The 21,622-nt window shown below is 41.8% G+C and overlaps 1 protein-coding gene across 2 annotated transcripts in view; it reads left to right on the forward strand.

Annotated features, from left to right (window-relative positions):
- LOC115109516 (excitatory amino acid transporter 2-like) overlaps positions 1-4,293 on the forward strand; it is a 48,871-nt gene extending 44,578 nt beyond the window's left edge. The window contains exons 10-11 of one of the 2 annotated variants that reach the window (XM_029634477.2): positions 165-402; positions 2,419-4,293. In XM_029634477.2, coding sequence (XP_029490337.1) covers positions 165-402; positions 2,419-2,505 — 325 coding nt within the window. In that variant the 3' untranslated portion in view covers positions 2,506-4,293. The remainder of the gene's footprint in view (positions 1-164; positions 403-2,418) is intronic. The other variant, XM_029634478.2, reaches the window with a different exon arrangement.
- The last annotated feature ends 17,329 nt before the right edge of the window (positions 4,294-21,622 follow it).

Consider the following 21,622-nt stretch of genomic DNA (forward strand, 5'->3'; position numbering starts at 1 on the left):
GAATACTAGGAAGGTGTCCTTAATGTTTGGTACAGTCAGTGTATGTACACCATGCTTTCAATGATTGTTATTTAAATTTGTTCTACCCCTATCCAAACCATTTTGTTTTTATCTCCACACAACACAATACACCAATTCCCAACCATTCCTGTTTCCTATCCCAGGGACCGGTTCCGTACCTCGGTGAATGTGGTGGGAGACTCGTATGGCGCGGGTATCGTGTACCACCTGTCCAAGGCTGAGCTGGATGAGCTGGACGCTACACATGGCAAGTCGGGCGACATCGAGATGATGAACAAGACCTCGTCCTACTATGATGACCTCAAGAACCACCACGAAAACAACTCCAACCAGTGCGTCCAGTATGCCGCTCACAATTCAGTCGTAGTAGATGAGTGCAAGGTACAATTCACGCTTACGCATAGATACTTGTATATAGACGCCTAACATGCTGCATGCTCGAACTGCACCTTTTCTTTTCTCTCTTTCATTTTTCATGTTTGTATGATGCCACTGCAAATACTCACAGCGTTACTTTAAGAAGAACATCTGAAAAAGACCAACAAAAATACAAATGTACTGTATATATTTCAGTGTGCATTCGCTTGGAGTAGCAGCTTTTGTGTCATTTTTCTGACTAAGAATACATTCCAAACTTGCAGAAGGTATTTCTGTTCATGTAAATGCCACAAACACCTCTTGTGAAAAAATTGCAAGACAGAAAAGAGGCAACCCACAAAGTGAGACAACATCACTCACAAGTACAAGTGCAAATCCAAATCCGTGTGCTAACCAAAACTGAACAAATGTAAATGCTTTTTTCATAATGTCAAATAAAAGCAGTGCAATCTTCGCTCTGCCCTAATGCCCCCCTTAGTTCTGCCCTAATGCCCCCCTTAGCTCTGCCCTAATGCCCCCCTTAGCTCTGCCCTAATGGATCTGAGAGAGAGGAAAAACAATCTAAGCTAGGACCTCAGGACATTACATGATGAGCCCCAGCAAACCTCCACCCCCTTCACTACACATGCAGGTTTCACCCCCACATCTCTGGCCCCAAATCCCTTGTCAAATGATGGGGCTTAAGGTCTTTCCCCGGGCTGCTTCAGAGTCTGTGCTGGATTCCTCCTGCTGCTTCGGGGCATCATTTATCCATTTGTGATCAAATGAGCTTTTGTGAGGTTTATGAGAAAGATGCTGTAGCAGTGCATTCTCTTCATACTCTGTCATATCCCTTAAAATGACTTAAAGTCCTATGTCTAAATGTGTAATTTTAAAGAGAATGTAATTTGTGTTGGGATATAAATATTCAGAGAATGCGATATAGTCCTTCATTAGCATTGCATATATTGACTGAGCCCTGGCACCCTCCAGACTGGGACTGAGTGATTCTCAGTCTTTAGAGTTAAGATTCCTTTGCATTTACACACTAGCTATTCTTGCTCGTTGTAAGAAATCTGTCTTGCAAAATTGGAAGATGCAAAGTAGCTCATGCAGAATCTGAAACAGTAACACTTTGAATCCACTGTTTGAATAGATCAAGGATAGTGTTGGCTGCCATTATAATGTGGAGGAATTTGGGCTGCTTGTTTTCTAGTGCAGCAGGCCTTACTATCAAAGGGCCTACTGATGAACCCATTCATTTATTACAGGATCAAGGGTGTTGCTTAGCAACACCGAGGCCCTTGCACTCCAATGGTCAGACCAAGACAATATATTCTGACATTTTTGTATCCATCCATTAAACTAGCGAAACATGGCACAAAGGCTGTTTTCTTCCAATGGTTTCTCTCTTTATGTTCTTGTATGTCTTGGCTGTATATAAATGACCTCAAATAACATTTATCCAAAGACGCAAACCATTGTAGAACGCTTTGCAAAATAATGTGTACAGACTAAAACATAACATTGCACTCATTTTTGTTGTATTTTGTACCTTGTTTTCTTTGTATCTTTTTCTTTGTATTTAAGAAATGTTATATATGTCACTGCATGCTAAAGTTGTGATTATATGTTGATTGTTCTCAGGTCTGTAGAAAGGGTTGGTGCTCGTTGTTAAGACTTCCATGCTTCCATTAGCATGATCCTCAGTGGTTGTCCAGGGCTTCCTGATACCTTCAGAATACACGTGTCTTCTATATTATCTTACATGTTATCATTGGAGCACAGAACCTATTTTTTCTAATGATAGTTTCTTTTATCAAATTAAACCATTGCAAATGATATACCATTTTAAAGTAAAAGGCTTTAAGTATATACTTGCATGTGCAATCAAATGCAAACCAAAAGATCATAGTTGTTTTACAGTTCTTCTGGTGTCTGTGCTCAAAAGCATTAAGTCCGGAACATGAAGCATACACTGTGCCTGTTCACGCAAATGTGTGAACCTGCTGTTTAGATCTCCATGGTGATTGCTTTCAGGTAACCTTGGCCACTAACGGCTCTACTGCTGCGGCAGCCGTGGCGGAGCGCACACTTGTTGAGGAGGAACCCCGGAAAAGTGAATAAAGCCAGCACACAGAACCCCAGCTCCACAGGCTTTCTTATCTGGTGAAAAAAATGTGAACAAAAAAAAAAGAGTCATGCGAACAGAACTACTAATTGTTTTTCTTATGTATCTTTATTTTGCATTTGTATTAGTCCCTTTACAGTGTTTCTAACCATCTATCTGACTGACAGATGAATAATACTAATTAACTTATCAGTGAAACGATAACAGAGGTATGTTTTACCTGTTAGAACACTAATGTGTGCATCATAGCAAACACTTGAACAACGGACATCAAGGCTTGGGAGGGAGGGTGGGAAGAGAAAAACAAACGGTTACTTAAATTATTCCTAGAATTGTTTCTATGAGAGCACTGCCTTCAAAACAGGGGGAGGGTCAGTGTGAGGGGGAGTAACACTGCAACAACAGTCCTTCAGAGTGTGATGGTAGCTGTGAGTTTGACACTGGCAATCTGGAAGTCTAACAACAGACTGAGTGTGGGACATAATTATGCTAAACATAAGGTATGCCTGTATCAAACTCCACATTATATTTTTAGCAGCGTGTCATTACTATTATCAATGATACCACAGTAGACAGCTGTTATTTGACCCCTGGCCCCTTTTACCTCACAAGATAACCTTTTACCTATACCTGACAGAGCCCCTGTAACCTATCTGAGTGTCTTTGCTACCTGCTATTACCCACAATCCCAGGGGGAACCCCGTTGGTGATAATGTAGAATGTAGAGATAAGGCAGGGTCTGCAGACTGAGCCTTACTCCACAAGCACATGTTCTCTGAAAAGCACAAAATACAAAAGAAACATGGAACCTCTACTCCCTTTTTAATTGTTATACATTTTGTTGACTACTGTAAGGGAGAGGGACTTTTTCAATGTCGCCTCTAGTGTGAGATTATTTACTGTATCTGTGTGATTTGTGTGTGTGTGTGTGTGTGTGTGTGTGCGCGTGTGCGCGTGTGCGCGTGTGTGCGTGTGTGTGTGTGTGTGTGTGTGTGTGTGTGTGTGTGTGTGTGTGTGTGTATGGGATGGGAGTGAGAACATGACATATCTCCCCATTACTGATAAGGACCAAACAGGCATATGATAAATCAAGCCAGAAGCCTTCGAAACGCCTCCATGACACTTACAGTCATTGATATCGTCTTTTGGGGTTTCTTACTCTGCACACAATCCATTTGTAGCTAACTCCAGGTAGAAAGTGTCTCATCACTCATTTAAACTTCCAAATTAGCTATTAAGAAATTGATAAAGCTCTCTGCCCCGCAATTACTGCAACACATGAAAATCAAAAGTAAAGGTAAAATTTGTCTCCAAATACAAATATATCAATATCTTCAGTTCAGGACTGTATTTCATATTAATTAGTTCAAAGTACTAGGAAGTATTTATTATACCCATCCCAGATATTCTGAAGCTATCAATTTCATGATGTTGAGAACCAAGAGTTAATTGGGAAGTACCTAGAAATATATCTAGAACCATGATTAGTACGAAAATATAAAGCACAAATTAGGTTGTTTTAAAACAGAATACAAAAACAGAATATAAATTGAATACTGAGTCCATATAGCACAATTTCAGCTTAGAGTATAAACTAGTTATGTATGATTTTTTTTTATCCCTTTTTGACACTGATCTCTTTTCACATTCATCATTCATACTTTGAGGAACCCAATAAGGGAAACTATACTCAGGCTTTAGCACAAATTCCTTGGATTTGAAAGAGACACTTTCACAAAGTCATCAACACGTTTAGCTGCTCATGAAAGAAAATAGGCCATTGACAATTGGATATGAATGCTTGACTTTGAACACGTGGACTGTTTACCACCTTGATATTTTTAAAGAGATTTTTTGTATACTTGAACCTATATGACAGAGATAAAGTTTCCATTTACAACTATTCATAAGTAAGCTACTTTTATTAAGGGATTCTTGTTAGGAACAGCACACAAAAACTTGCCAAATTTTCCAACATTAACATTCCAGTGACTCAAACTTTCTTGGGTTCCCTTTTTGCATGAAAGCACAAACACATATTTGATCAAAGATGGTACAGAACAACCACAGAGCTTAAATTAAAGTGCAAGTTTCAACATGTTGATAACTCCCTGCACAACTAGTGTCCAGGTGGAGGTATTACATCCTTACTATTTTTTTCCAGACCCTTAGAGGGGTCTTCTTAGTGATTAAACAACTCTAACCTCTTACCACAGATGCTGACGACTGTTCTCAGAAACCCTGAATGCTGCAGCTATGTGTATCATTGGTCTCATATGGTTACTACTGTAGAGCAGTCATCTGGATGCATGGAATGTTCACTGCAGACTTCCCAACTATTAGTTAGGAGAATTCTATCCCCCTAATGGAACCTAAATGTCTAAAAAGAGAAACACACACAAAGTTAGATCACCGGCTGCTAATATTTAATGCGCGTATGTGATTGTATGAGAGATGTTTTGTGCAGGTGAGGCGTTCTGCAGGTGTGGATGTCATTTCTTTATCTGTGTCGTGTCCTGCTCTCTTGTCTTGTTTTGATCATTTTGCTCAATGACAACCTTGCCTTGAAGATGTTAACTCTAAACTGTGCAGTCAGTTTGACCGTCAGGACAATGCTGATTAAAGTAACAGTAGAAAAATGAACACTCACATTCATAGTGCAGTACACAGTCCCTTAGTTACCTTAAACACTTTCTCAGTCAGAAGATCTACGCCATGTTGCTTTTGAGCTTGTATAACTGCCATCACACACAGACACACACATGCATGCACACTTGCGCACACACACACACGCACACACACACTTACACACTTAAACCTGGAAGGTCACCGCACACATTCTTACATGCAATGAGTGAGCTGAAGAGCACAGCATTGAAACCCCCGATGACCCTAGGGCCTAACCTTTGACCTTGTGACCTTCAGTAATAAGTCCTCCAGTACGGAGAGGATGCAGACCAGTGATTCATCATGGGGATTGAGTGTTGGACCATTATTATGTTCAAACTCACTGTTTGCATGAAGTAAAACATGAGTATAATTTTTATACACCACTATCTTAAAAGCATGATATTGAAGTGCCTCCTTGCACTTTGTGTATATATTGTAGGTAACAGATATTTTTTTTGTTTGTTTTATTTGGGGGGGTGTTGACATGGTATGTAGAAATAGAAATGAATTGCTGTGACATTTTTTGTAATCCTCTAGAAAAATATAATCTATGTTCTGAATAAAAATAGATTAGTCAAAATGTATAGAAAATAATGTGCAAGAAATTGTTTTATTTTTATTTTTTAATTGCTGTTAACTAGTTGTCTCACTTAGCTGTCACACATCAATGTATAAATATATTGTTTGGTATCTAATGTAAGCGTCTTGAATGTTTGTTTCATGGAGATATGTCGCGTGCATTCCTTTTCACTGTACATAAATATATATATATATATAATTACTCTGTTCAATGGCACTGCAGAACGTTCCAGAGGATACAATGATTTTGAAGCAAACATGTTGAACTGGAAAGACAAAGCGAAAGAGGAAGGAAAGTATCTGATTAAAGAAGGGAGTCCACATGGGGTGGTGGGCTCTTTCTAATTTGGTGAGATGTGGATGTAATCATGGTTTGCAGAAGAAGAGAAAAAGATCAAATTTACCCTGTACGTACTATTAACTAATGAAACAAGCACAGCCGAGCTGTTAGTTTAGTTCATTACGACTGAAATAGCAAATCTGATCAGAATGTCAGGTGTAGTACCTGCCAAAATATATCTCCTAAGATGATCGCCCAGATCGTGGTCAAAAATGAATTATAGACTTTCTACCAGGGAACACCAACACACCTTTAGTGTCCACCATTTTGTCTTGTGCAGTATGCACTATGCTGTGGCAATTACAAGAGATGGATGTCTATACCAAACAGTCAAGGTTCACGTTTAGATTCTGCCTAAGAGTTCAACTGTAACAGTAGTGAGCCCAAGTGTCATATCCATGCACTAGCCTCTGTCGAACCAGCACTTTCAAACCACCAGCACCATTTCAATAAACCCTCCAGACACATATTGATCATTTTGCCTTTTTGCTTTTCCTAATTGTCATCACAATTGTCTGCATGCACCAACAAATCCAATATATTAAGTAAAGGATGTCAAAATGGAAATTGATTGGCACAGTATTTCTAAGAGTAGCCAGTAGATCTTTATATCTATAAGTCTGTATTCTACAGAAGTCTCTGTCTTTCTGATAGGATCATCCTGAGTATCCTGATAACCTATCTATTTGAAATGTTGTTGTTGTAATATTGATGTAAAGGGAGAGCTTATGTGGGGGGAGATAGAATATTAAAAAATAAAGGCAAAACATATATGAATTATTTTCTTTACCAGCTCTGTGGTATAAAAGTATGTTCATATCAATAAGTGTTGTACCTTTGGTGTACATATGATTATGATAACTAATAAATGTTGATTCATAACTAAATGTGGTCTGTCCTTTTATATTTTTTGATGAACACAACTTACAAGACTGAGACAAAAAATGAATATTGTACTGTATATATGCTACCTTTAAACATTCTCCCAACTATAAAGTCATGACTTTTCATGGCATACTGTACTGTACTCTGAGGGTTGACTGTCAGTTGATTGACACGCACGCACACACACACACACACACTTACTGACAAGTTATGAATAATTCACTGCAGCCTTTTGCTCTGGCTCTACTGGACTCCTGTCTCTGTGGTGCTTCTCCAATTAAAGCTCCGTAATTATGAGTGTCCTTCCCCCACATCTCCTCTGAGACAGAGAAAGAGACATAGACAGATTCATTTAGACAAAGGTGATGAATTATTATTATATTGATGAAAATGAATAAGTAGTATGGACACATTTACTTAATTTACTGTATTGCTCTGCATTTCTAGCATTAAAGACAAGCCAAACATACAACTGGAGGACAAACAGAAAACATGGATACACAGGAGTAACAATATCAACTGAATGATAGGCGAGCACACTTGGTGTAAACTGATTGACACTTCTCTATAATTCAATACACCTGCCTCACACCTAAACCAGGTTAAAGTTTAAACCTAAAACCACAGTGCAAACAACAGAAGACAAACCACCATCATGACGCACATAATACTTACAGTTTAAAGTAGGTGATGCATAGAGAAAATCTCTACAGAGAGAAAATCCCTGCTGTTGTGTATTTAAAAAATATTTAATTTCACCTTTATTTAACGAGGTAGGTTAGTTGAGAACAAGTTCTCATTTACAACTGCGACCTGGCCAAGATGAAGCAAAGCAGTGCGAGACAAACAACAACACAGAGTTACACATGGAATTAACACGCGTACAGTCAATAACATAATAGAAAAAAGAAAGTCTATATACAGTGTGTGCAAATGGCGTGAGGAGGCAAGGCAATACATAGGCCATAGTAGCAAGTAATTACAATTTAGCAAATTGACAATGTAATGATAGATGTGCAAGTAGAAATACTGGTGTGCAAAAGAGCAGAAAAGTAAATAAAAACAATATGGGGATGAGGTAGGTAGATTGGGTGGGTTATTTACAGATGAGCTATGTACAATTGCAGCGAACAGTTAGCTGCTAGGATAGCTGATGTTTAAAGTTAGTGAGGGAAATATAAGTCTCCAGTTTCAGTGATATTTGCAATTCGTTCCAGTCACTGGCAGCAGAGAACTGGAAGGAAAGGTGACCAAAGGAGGTGCTGGCTTTGGGGATAACCAGTGAGCTATACCTGCTGGAGCGCATGCTACGGGTGGGTGTTGTTATCGTGACCAGTGAGCTGAGATAAGGTGGACATTTACCTAGCAAAGACTTATAAATGACCTGGAGCCAGTGGGTCTGGCAACGAATATGTAGCGAGGGCCAGGCGATTAGAGCATACAGGTCGCAGTGGTGGGTGGTATATGGGGCTTTGGTGACAAAACAGATGGCACTGTGATAGACTGCATCCAGTTTGCTGAGTAGAGTGTTGGAGGCTATTTTGTAAATGACATCGCCGAAGTCGAGGATTGGTAGGATAGTCAGTTTTACTAGGGTATGTTTGGCGGTGTGAGTGAAGGAGGCTTTGTAGCGGAATAGGAAGCTGATTCTAGATATAATTTTGGATTGGAGATGTTTAAAATGAGTTTACAGTCTACTGTTTACAGTCTAGCCAGACACCTAGGTATTTGTAGTTGTCGACATATTCTAAGTCAGAACCATCCAGAGTCGTAATGCTAGTTGGGCGGGTGGGTGAGGGCAGGGAATGGTTGACAAGCATGCATTTAATTTTTACTAGCGTTTAAGAGCAGTTGGAGGCCACGGAAGGAGTGTTGCCCCGCCCCCCTTTCGGAAAAGCTGACCACGACTCCATTTTGTTGATCCCTGCCTACAGGCAGAAACTTAAACAAGAGGCTCCCACGCTGAGGTCTGTCCAACGCTGGTCAGACCAAGCTGACTCCACACTCCAAGACTGCTTCCATCACGTGGACTGGGACATGTTTCGTATTGCGTCAGATGAAAATATTGACGAATACGCTGATTCGGTGTGCGAGTTCATTAGAACGTGCGTCGAAGATGTCGTTCCCATAGCAACGATAAAAACATTCCCAAACCAGAAACCGTGGATTGATGGCAGCATTCGCGTGAAACTGAAAGCGCGAACCACTGCTTTTAATCAGGGCAAGGTGTCTGGTAACATGTCCGAATATAAACAATGCAGCTATTCCCTCCGCAAGGCTATTAAACAAGCTAAGCGTCAGTACAGGGACAAAGTGGAATCTCAATTCAATGGCTCAGACACAAGAGGCATGTGGCAGGGTCTACAGTCAATCACGGACTACAAGAAGAAACCCAGCCCAGTCACGGACCAGGATGTCTTGCTCCCAGGCAGACTAAATAACTTTTTTGCCCGCTTTGAGGACAATACAGTGCCACTGACACGGCCTGCAACGAAAACATGCGGTCTCTCCTTCACTGCAGCCGAGGTGAGTAAGACATTTAAACGTGTTAACCCTCGCAAGGCTGCAGGCCCAGACGGCATCCCCAGCTGCGCCCTCAGAGCATGCGCAGACCAGCTGGCCGGTGTGTTTACGGACATATTCAATCAATCCCTATACCAGTCTGCTGTTCCCACATGCTTCAAGAGGGCCACCATTGTTCCTGTTCCCAAGAAAGCTAAGGTAACTGAGCTAAACGACTACCGCCCCGTAGCACTCACTTCCGTCATCATGAAGTGCTTTGAGAGACTAGTCAAGGACCATATCACCTCCACCCTACCTGACACCCTAGACCCACTCCAATTTGCTTACCGCCCAAATAGGTCCACAGACGATGCAATCTCAACCACACTGCACACTGCCCTAACCCACCTGGACAAGAGGAATACCTATGTGAGAATGCTGTTCATCGACTACAGCTCGGCATTCAACACCATAGTACCCTCCAAGCTCGTCATCAAGCTCGAGACCCTGGGTCTCGACCCCGCCCTGTGCAACTGGGTACTGGACTTCCTGACGGGCCGCCCCCAGGTGGTGAGGGTAGGCAACAACATCTCCTCCCCGCTGATCCTCAACACGGGGCCCCACAAGGGTGCGTTCTGAGCCCTCTCCTGTACTCCCTGTTCACCCACGACTGCGTGGCCACGCACGCTCCAACTCAATCATCAAGTTTGCGGACGACACAACAGTGGTAGGCTTGATTACCAACAACGACGAGACGGCCTACAGGGAGGAGGTGAGGGCCCTCGGAGTGTGGTGTCAGGAAAATAACCTCACACTCAACGTCAACAAAACTAAGGAGATGATTGTGGACTTCAGGAAACAGCAGAGGGAACACCCCCTATCCACATCGATGGAACAGTAGTGGAGAGGGTAGCAAGTTTTAAGTTCCTCGGCATACACATCACAGACAAACTGAATTGGTCCACTCACACTGACAGCGTCGTGAAGAAGGCGCAGCAGCGCCTCTTCAACCTCAGGAGGCTGAAGAAATTCGGCTTGTCACCAAAAGCACTCACGAACTTCTACAGATGCACAATCGAGAGCATCCTGGCGGGCTGTATCACCGCCTGGTACGGCAACTGCTCCGCCCTCAACCGTAAGGCTCTCCAGAGGGTAGTGAGGTCTGCACAACGCATCACCGGGGGCAAACTACCTGCCCTCCAGGACACCTACACCACCCGATGTTACAGGAAGGCCATAAAGATCATCAAGGACATCAACCACCGAACCACTGCCTGTTCACCCCGCTATCATCCAGAAGGCGAGGTCAGTACAGGTGCATCAAAGCTGGGACTGAGAGACTGAAAAACAGCTTCTATCTCAAGGCTATCAGACTGTTAAACAGCCACCATTGAGTGGCTGCTGCCAACACACTGTCATTGACACTGACCCAACTCCAGCCACTTTAATAATGGGAATTGATGGGAAATGATGTAAATATATCACTAGCCACTTTAAACAATGCTACCTTATATAATGTTACTTACCCTACATTATTCATCTCATATGCATACGTATATACTGTACTCTACATCATCGACTGCATCCTTATGTAATACATGTATCACTAGCCACTTTAACTATGCCACTTTGTTTACTTTGTCTACATACTCATCTCATATGTATATACTGTACTCGATACCATCTACTGTATGCTGCTCTGTACCATCACTCACTCATATATCCTTATGTACATATTCTTTATCCCCTTACACTGTGTATAAGACAGTAGTTTTAGAATTGTTAGTTAGATTACTTGTTGGTTATCACTGCATTGTCGGAACTAGAAGCACAAGCATTTCGCTACACTCGCATTACCATCTGCTAACCATGTGTATGTGACAAATAAAATTTGATTTGATTTGATTTATTGTATGGCATAGAAGCTCGTTTGGAGGTTTGTTAACACAGTGTCCAAAGAACGGACAGATGTATACAGAATGGTGTCGTTTGGAGGTTTGTTGTCGTTATGGTGCGTTAGAGGAATGGATCAGACAACACAGACACAAATTCCAAATTATATCCATAATCACAGAAAAATGTCCGTTTTTATAATCAATCCTCATCCCCAGTTTTTCAAATAGCCTATTTGATAATATTCAAGACACTAGGAACTCAGGCCGCCTTTCTCTTTTGCACACAACTCACTCAGAGAGCCCCCACCTGACCACTTATGCAATGTGGTCGTTCACGCTCATTCTTCAAAATAAAAGTCTGAAACTATGTCTAAAGGCTGTTGACACCTTAGGGAAGCCATAGAAAAAGGAATCTGGTTGATATCCCTTTAAATGAGTAATAGGGATGCAAAACAACAGAGAGGTTTCAAAAACAGGGGCACTTCCTGATTGGATTTTCCTCAGGTTTTAGCCGGCAATATCAGTTCTGTTTAACTCACAGACAACATTTTGACAGTTTTGGAAACTTTAGAGTGTTTTCTATCATAATCTGTCAATTATATGCATATTCTAGCATCTGGTCCTGATAGGCCGTTTCCTTTGGGAACGTCATTTTTCCAAACATAAAAATAGTGCCCCTTGGCTTGAAGAGGTTAACTTGGCTTTCGAAGACTTTAGAAAGGCAGGGCAGGATGGACATAGGTCTATAACTGTTTGGGTCTAGTGTGTCACCCCCTTTGAAGAGGGGGATGCATTCCAATCTTTAGGGATCTTGGACGATAAGAAAGAGAGGTTGAACAGAATGGTAATAGGGGTTGCAACAGTGGCGGCGGATAACTTTAGAAAGAGAGGGTCCAGATTGTCTAGCCCAGATGATTTGTACTGGTCCACGTTTTGCAGCTCTTTCAGAACATCTGCTCTCTGGTGAAGGAGAAGCTGGGAGGCTTGGGCAAATAGCTGCGGGGGTGCGGAGCTGTTGGCCGGGGTTGGGGTTGCCAGGAGAAAAGCATGGCCAGCCGTAGCAAAAAGCTTCTTGAAATTCTCGATTATTGTGGATTTATCGGTGGTGACAGTGTTACCTAGCCTCAGTGCAGTGGGAAGCAGGGAGGAGGTGCTCTTCTTCTCCATGGACTTTACAGTGTCCAAAAACTTTTGGAGATAGAGCTACAGGATACAAATTTCTGTTTGAAAAAGCTAGTCTTTGCTTTCCTGACTGACTGCATTTACTGGTTCCTCACATCCCCGAACAGTTGTATATTGCGGGGACTATTCGATGCTATTGCAGTCCGCCACAAGATGTTTTTGTGCTGGTCGAGGGCAGTCAGGTCTGGAGTGAACCAAGAGCTATATCTGTACTTAGTTATACATTTTTTTAAAGGGGCATGCTTATTTAAGATGGCAAGGAAATTACTTTTAAAGAATGACCAGGCATCCTTGACTGACGGGATGAGGTCAATATCCTTCCAGGATACCTGGGCCAGGTCGATTAGAAAGGTGTGCTCGCAGAAGTGTTTTAGGGAGCGTTTGACAGTGATGAGGGGTGGTCACAGAGTCCCCCCCTAAGGGACCTTCTGCAGAAGATAGTGGAGCTCAGCTTCAGAGAGGACTCAGACCCTGAGGAGGGTGAGACGTTCGCCTATGTCTGTCCCAAATACGGGAACAACTTGGTATTTTTGTTCCAGGTATTCTGGATGGCACCAGATTACCTGTGCCTGGATTCCAAACCAGGCACCCTCATCCACGAGGTTTCCCACCTGTTGGGAATGGATGACATCCCCTATGGGCTCCTGACAGTAGAGCTCTATGAGTTCTGTGGAACATTGCTGGGGAGGTCCCGTTACATTACAGACGAAGATGGGAAGGGACACCATCGAGAGGTGGTGGCCCAGGTCAATGCCACCTGTCTGGAGCATGAGTTTGAGACCATTATCAACCACGTGAAGAGCAACCAGGTTGGCAGAAAACATGTGCTGTGAGGAGACCAAGAGGAACTCAGTCCATAGATTCAGATCTACAAGGCATTAACTTTAACATCAGCGTATTGGTTAGTATGACACTCTAAGAATGCTCTCTATTTTACCCAGGCATGGACGGTATGGTCTCCTATTCTAAAGAGTAATATAATATACTGTATTTTGCATAAATCACCACCAATACATCATGCCAAGTTATTCCTCTACATTTTCCAGTGACAAATAATAATGTTGATGAAGTGATGAATTCATGAACATGTTTGATGAAAAGATCATGATCATTAGAATGCAAATTACAGACGTTTCTTTGAATCTGTGTATTTCTCCAATGCTCAGTTGTACTGAGTCTGCACAGAACTGCCAGGACCTAGAATCAATAAAGACACTCAAGTTGTTTAATCCTGTATGTCTTGACATGTTCATGAAAATAGTAATCGACTCTAAACCTTCAAGTTGCATACTGGACCCTATTCCAACTAAACTACTGAAAGAGCTACTTCCTATGCTTGACCCTTCTATGTTGAACATAGTAAATGGCTCCCTATTGTTAGGATGTGTACCAAACTCACTAAAAGTGGCAATAAAAAAGCCTCGCTTGAAAAAGTCAAATCTTGTTCCGGAAAATATTTTTAAATCTATATTGAAAATCACATTCCTCTCACATTTTGTTGATAAAGCTGTTGAAGACAAATAATGTATATAAAATGTTTCAGTCTGGTTTTGGACCCCATCATAGCACTGAGACTGCACTCGTGATGGTGGTAAATTACCTTTTAATGGTGTCAGACAAAAGCACTGCATCTGTCCTCGTGCTCCTAGACCTTAGTGCTGCTTTTGACATCATCGACTATCACATTCTTTTGGAGAGATTGGAAACTCAAATTGGTCTACATGTAAGAGTTCTTACCTGGTTTAGATCTTATTTGTCGGAAATATATCAGTTTGTCTCTGTGGATGGTTTAACCTCTGACAAATGAATTGTAAGTTTTGGTGCTCCTCAAGGTTCCATTTTAGGACCACTATTGTTTTCACTATATATTCTTCTTCTGGGTGATGTCATTCGGAAACACAACATACACTTTCACTGCTATGCGGACGACACACAGCTGTACATTTTGATGAAAGATGGTGAATCCCCAAAATTGCCTACCCTGCAAGCCTGTGTTTCAGACATAAGGAAGTGGATGGAGGCAAATGTTCTACTTTTAAACCCGGACAAAAAAGATGCTAGTTCTAGGTCCCAAGAAACAAAGAGATCTGCTGTTGGATCTGACAAATAATCTTGATGGTTGTACAACTGTAACGTTTGAACATCTTGAAGAACAATCTGGACTTAACCTTTTCATGCTTGAGTTCCAAATACTTCTAACCGTTGCCCCTGCATGAGTTTATTCATGTCAGAATAATCTCACTGTTCCAAAATGTGATTGTTATGCAACAGGACAGTTACCCGCACTGCCCTCAAACCAAAGCACACTACCTGCTAATTATCAATAGGCTATGTTATGTCAGCAGCATACCACCCTGCATCTCACTGCTGGCTTGATTTTGAAGCTAAGCAGGGTTGGTCCTGGTCAGTCCATTGATGGGAGACCAGATTCGGCTGGAAGTGGTGTTGGAGGGCCAGTAGGAAGCACCCTTTCCTCTGGTCCCCCAAAATATTCCATTTCATATTGGCTAGGACATTAAATGGGTTTCCTGACTCTCTGTGGTCACTAAAAGATCCCATGGCACTTATAGTAAGAGTATGGATGTTTAATCCTGGTGTCCTGGCTAAATTCCCAATATTGCTCTCATACAATCATGGTCACTTAATCATCACCAGCTTACAATGGGCTCATTCCTCTCCCCTGTAACTATTCCCCAGGTTGTTGCTGTAAATAATCATTTGTTCTCAGTTAATTTACCTGGTAAAATTAGGTAATAATTTAAAATGTTTCAAATTATTTTCTAACAACAGTTTGAATTGAGGTGTGTTTCGCATAAGAAGTAGCCCATCTCACTCTTGCAGACAAATTATGTTTGAGGCTTTACTGAGCGGACAAACCTCTCTCTTTAACATGAGCCCTTCCCGAGTGTTTCTCCAGATCAAGTATGAAGACATTGCACATCTTTAGTCAGAACAGGTCTTGCACAAACGTTTTCCCCAGCACATTTTCTGGCTGGCGCCCACATGGCCATCATCGTTGTTTGTCTTACAAATTGGAGTAAGTGGCTTATTTTCTGTATATCGTGTTGTCACTGTGCTGTAGCATACCACATGTATGTATGGATTGTAATGTATTTACTGTTTTATTAACATGTTTTCAAGTACTGGTTACAAATAATGCATTCTGATTATTGCATAGTTTGTAATAGACACATATGATGTGTTTAAAATACTTGAATGTTGAACTGATTATGATAAGCTAATGCTAAGCTATTTGTGGCGCCATGTTTGTTGACAACATACAATGCATTCTGTTTGTCACGTTAGCGTCTGTCAGACCAAAGATGCTATAACAAGGGATAGTTCACTTGACTAACTTATGGTGTTTTCAAAACCACTGTGCACTCTGAAAAATACTAGTTAAAATCATGACGGCAAAGATCTTCAGGTCGGAAAGTCGGAGCTCTAGAAAGAGGCCAGAGTTCCCGAGTTAGAATTCGAATTGGATGACCATTCAATTTTTTCCCAGTTGTCTTGAATGCGGCATCAGATTGTAACATTAGTATCTCAGGGTTGCCAGCTCAGACCCCCCTTTCCAGGGGGTTAATTTGTATTATTTGTTCCTTCTCTTGTGTTAGCCCCCCATTTATTGATAAATCCCCAATCATAATAGTATTTCCTGCATCATATCCCCCCATGATACCTTCCCCCATTTCTACACCCCACAAACTTAAAAAAAATTTTTTTTTAAATGAACCCCCCCACAGACCCCCTAAAATGGTTTCATGCCTGTTTAACTTTTGCGCTTCGGTTAGACTAGGCAGTAGGCTTGTATTTGATGTGATGAACTGTGAGGTGAAAACATTTTATTTATTTTGTGTTTGTCAAAAACAGTAAACGACTTGTCAAGTCATGTGCTCTGGTTCTTGTATACACTGTAACAAGTATATCCACAATTTGTAATAAGCTGAAAAGTGTCTAAACTAGGTTAATATTTTTGAGACAATGAGCGCAGCCATCTATGACTTTGTTTATTTGTGTTTTATGGTGAATGGCATTCTGGTATTAGGAAGTTTTCGCTTGTCAAACATCAACAAACATGGCTGCCATCATAAAGAATTTAGCTGACACGCATTTATTTTCTAAACAACATTGTAAACTAGTCTAGCTGTTAGGTGTTTAACTTGTGTTTTGTTTTTTTGTCAGAGCAACCTGTTATTTAGACTGGTTTATGGAATGAGTTTGGCTGTGGATGTGTTCCGTGTGATGCTTGGATGATGAAGTTCGCATTTATCTTTTACAATAAAAGGTCCATTTGAAAAATAAAGTTTAAGACCTTTATTTTCCATTAGTACCAAAAATATTTAGATACTGTTCAGACGACAATGGTGTTTAGACACGTTTGTTGCGAAATTCGTTCTGTTGCTACTGTTCCAATCACGTATTTGAAATCGTACGCTGCAGGGACCACTCAACAATGATCACAAATACGTGATTGTACGCATCAAAGGGTTAATGGCCATGTACTCTTATATATTCTCAATTTAGCCACCCCTAAGAGCCTGGTTCCTCTCAAGGTTTCTGCCTAAGTTTGTGCCTTTTTTAGGGAGATTCCCTAGCCACAGTGCTTCTACATCTGCATTGCTTGCTGTTTGGGGTTTTAGGCTCGATTTCTGTATTGCACTTTGTGACATCTGCTGATGTAAAAAGGGCTTGAAATACAGTTGATTGACTGATTGATGAATCACAGTTAACCTCTATTGGGTAGGGGGCAGTATTTTAAATGTTGGATGAATGCTGTGCCCAATGTAAACTGCCTGTTATTCAGGCCCAGAAGCTAGGATATGCATGTGCATTGTAGTATTGGATAGAAAACACTCGGAAGTTTCCGAAACTGTTAAAATTATGTCTGTGAGTAAAATATAACTGATATGGCAGGCGAAAACCTGAGGAAAATCCATCCAGAAAGTGGGATTCTTTTGAATTTAGTGTTTTTCCATTGAAAGACTATCCACAATATAAATGAATGGGACCTAGATTGCAGTTCCTATGGCTTCCACTAGATGTCAACAGTCTTTAGACATTGTTTCAGGCTTTTATTCTTTATAATGAGTAAGAATGACAACATTATCTGAGTGGTCGGTTGAATGAACCAGAGATTTTTGTTCGCACGACCGGGAGCGAGCCCTCTGTTCTTTTTCCTTTATATTGAATACGCTATTGTCCGGTTGAAATATTATTGATTATAAAGACAATAGACAATAGAGGATTAATAAAAAAACATGACATATTTCAACGAACTTTACCGGTACCATTTGGATCTATTCGTCTGCCTGTTGTGACCGCCTTTGAGCCAGTGGATTACTGAACAAAACGATTTATGAATGTTTATTATGAGTCTTTCTATACTTTGAATTTCACACTCTGCAATTTCACTGGATGCTACCATCCCACCTGCCCATAGTTTTAATACTGATGCACAGAAGAATATGATAAATACTTCAGCTCAGTTAACAATGTTTTGATTTTTGTTTTATAATTTCAAAGAGAAAATGGAAAAAAAGCTTCAGAAGTCCAAAGCGGGGCTCTCTGTCCATCGTGCAGATAGGAAGAAAGAACTCCCTTGTTTCATGATTAACAACTCATGTTGTGATTGTGGTAAAGTACAGGAACTCAAGTCCTTTTGATCTCCTGATCTGGAATACCTCACCATAAAATGTCAACCGCATTACCTCCCGAGAGAATTTTCTTCGGTCATCGTCTCTGAGGTGTATATCCCCCCACACCCAAGCCGCCACCGTGACAGCTCTCAAGGAACTATAAATCAAATCAAATCAAATGTTATTTGTCACATACACATGGTTAGCAGATGTTAATTGCGAGTGTAGTGAAATGCTTGTGCTTCTAGTTCCGACAATGCAGTAATAACCAACGAGTAATTTAACCTAACAATTTCACAACAATTACCTTATACACAAGTGTAAAAGAATGAAAAAGAATATGTACATAAAAAAATATATGAATGAGTGATGGTATAGAACGGCATAGGCAAGATGCAGTAGATGGTATAGAATACAGTATATACATATGAGATGTGTAATGTAGGGTATGTAAACATATAAAAGTGGCATTGATTACAGTGGCTAGTGATACATTACATCAAGATGGCAAGATGCAGTAGATGGTATAGAGTACAGTATATACATTTGAGATGAGTAATGTAGGGTAGGTAAACATTATATGAAGTGGAATTGTTAAAAGTGGCTAGTGATACATTACATCGAGATGGCAAGGTGCAGTAGATGGTACAGAGTACAGTATAAAAAAAAATCACACCTTTATTTAACCAGGTAGGCTAGTTGAGAACAAGTTCTCATTTGCAACTGTGACCTGGCCAGGATAAAGCATAGCAGTGTGAACAGACAACACAGAGTTACACAATAGTTACACAGAGTAAACAATTAACAAGTCAATAACACAGTAGAAAAAAAAGAGAGTCTATATTACATTGTGTGCACAAGGCATGAGGAGGTAGGCGAATAATTACAATTCTGCAGATTAACACTGGAGTGATAAATGATCAGATGGTCATGTACAGGTAGAGATATTGGTGTGCAAAAGAGCAGAAAAGTAAAAAACTATAAACAGTATTGGGATGAGGTAGGTAAAATTGGGTGGGCTATTTACCGATAGACTATGTACAGCTGCAGCGATCGGTTAGCTGCTCAGATAGCAGATGTTTGAAGTTGGTGAGGGAGATAAAAGTCTCCAACTTCAAAGATTTTTGCAATTCGATCCAGTCACAGGCAGCAGAGAACTGGAACGAAAGGCGGGCTACGGGTGGGTGTTGCCATCGTGACCAGTGAACTGAGATAAGGCGGAGCTTTACCTAGCATGGACTTGTAGATGACCTGGAGCCAGTGGGTCTGGCGACGAATATGTAGCGAGGGCCAGCCGACTAGAGCATACATGTCGCGGTGGTGGGTGGTATAAGGTGCTTTAGTAACAAAACGGATGGCACTGTGATAAACTGCATCCAGTTTGCTGAGTAGAGTGTTGGAAGCAATTTTGTAGATGACATCGCCGAAGTCAAGGATCGGTAGGATAGTCAGTTTTACTAGGGTAAGTTTGGCGGCGTGAGTGAAGGAGGCTTTGTTGCGGAATAGAAAGCCGACTCTAGATTTGATTTTAGATTGGAGATGTTTGATATGAGTCTGGAAGGAGAGTTTACAATCTAGCCAGACACCTAGGGACTTATAGATGTCCACATATTCTAGGTCGGAGCCATCCAGGGTGGTGATGCTAGTCGGGCGTGCGGGTGCAGGCAGCGAACGGTTGAAAAGCATGCATTTGGTTTTACTAGCGCTTAAGAGCAGTTGGAGGCCATGGAAGGAGTGTTGTATGGCATTGAAGCTCGTTTGGAGGTTAGATAGCACAGTGTCCAAGGACGGGCCGGAAGTATACAGAATGGTGTCGTCTGCGTAGAGGTGGATCAGGGAATCGCCCGCAGCAAGAGCAACATCATTGATATATGCAGAGAAAAGAGTCGGCCCGAGATTTGAACCCTGTGGCACCCCCATAGAGACTGCCAGAGGACCGGACATCATGCCCTCCGATTTGACACACTGAACTCTGTCTGCAAAGTAGTTGGTGAACCAGGCAAGGCAGTCATCAGAAAAACCGAGGCTACTGAGTCTGCCGATAAGAATATGGTGATTGACAGAGTCGAAAGCTTTGGCAAGGTCGATGAAGACAGCTGCACAGTACTGTCTTTTATCGATAGCGGATGTGATATCGTTTAGTACTTTGAGCGAGGCTGAGGTGCACCCGTGACCGGCTCGGAAACCAGATTGCACAGCGGAGAAGGTACGGTGGCATTCGAGATGGTCAGTGACTTGTTTGTTGACTTGGCTTTCGAAGACCTTAGATAGGCAGGGCAGGATGGATATAGGTCTGTAACAGTTTGGGTCCAGGGTGTCTCCCCCTTTGAAGAGGGGGATGACTGCGGCAGCTTTCCAATCCTTGGGGATCTCAGATGATATGAAAGAGAGGTTGAACAGGCTGGTAATAGGGGTTGTGACAATGGCGGCGGATAGTTTCAGAAATAGAGGGTCCAGATTGTCAAGCCCAGCTGATTTGTCCAGGTTTTGCAGCTCTTTCAGAACAGATGAGTAATGTAGGGTATGTAAACATTATATGAAGTGGCAAGTGATACATTTATTACATCAATTCTTCCAATATTAAAGTGGCTGGAGTTGAGTCAGTATGTTGGCAATGATGGCTGTTTTTCAGTCTCTCAGTCTTTCAGTCTCTCGGTCCCTGCCCTCACCACCTGCGGGCGGCCCGTCAGGAAGTCAAGGACCCAGTTGCACAGGGTAGAGTCGAGACCCAGGGTCTCGAGCTTGATGACGAGGTTGGAGGGTACTATGGTGTTAAATACTGAGCTGTAGTCGGTGAACAGCATTGTCACATAGGTACTCCTCTTGTCCAGACTGGTTAGGACAGTGTGCGGTGTGATTGTGATTGCATCATCTGTGGACCTATTGGGGCAGTAAGCACATTGGAGTGGGCCTAGGGTGTCAGGTTGGATGGAGGTGATATGGTCCTTGACTAGTCTCTCAAGACACTTGATGATGACGGAAATGAGTGCTAGGGGGCAATAGACATTTAGCTCAGTTACCTTAGCTTTCTTGTGAACAGGAACAATGGTGACCCTCTTGAAGCATGTGGGGACAGCAGACTGGGGTAAGGATTGATTGAATATGTCCGTAAACACACAAGCCAGCTGGTCTGCGCATGCTCTGAGGACGCGGCTGGGGATGTCATCTGGGCCTGCAGCCTTGCGAGGGTTGACACCTTTAAATGTTTTGCTCACGTCGGCTGCAGTGAAGGAGAGCACACAGGTTTTGGTAGCGGGCCATGTCAGTGCCAAAGAACCTTCAAGCGAGCAAAGAAGTTGTTTAGTCTCTCTGGGAGTAAGACATCCTGTTCCACGACGGGGGTGGTTTTCCTTTTATAGTTCGTGATTGACTGTAGACCCTGCAACATACCTCTCGTGTCTGAGCCGTTGAATTGTGACTC

The sequence above is a fragment of the Oncorhynchus nerka genome, linkage group LG25 (assembly GCF_034236695.1).
Source record: "Oncorhynchus nerka isolate Pitt River linkage group LG25, Oner_Uvic_2.0, whole genome shotgun sequence".
Classification (NCBI taxonomy): domain Eukaryota; kingdom Metazoa; phylum Chordata; class Actinopteri; order Salmoniformes; family Salmonidae; genus Oncorhynchus; species Oncorhynchus nerka.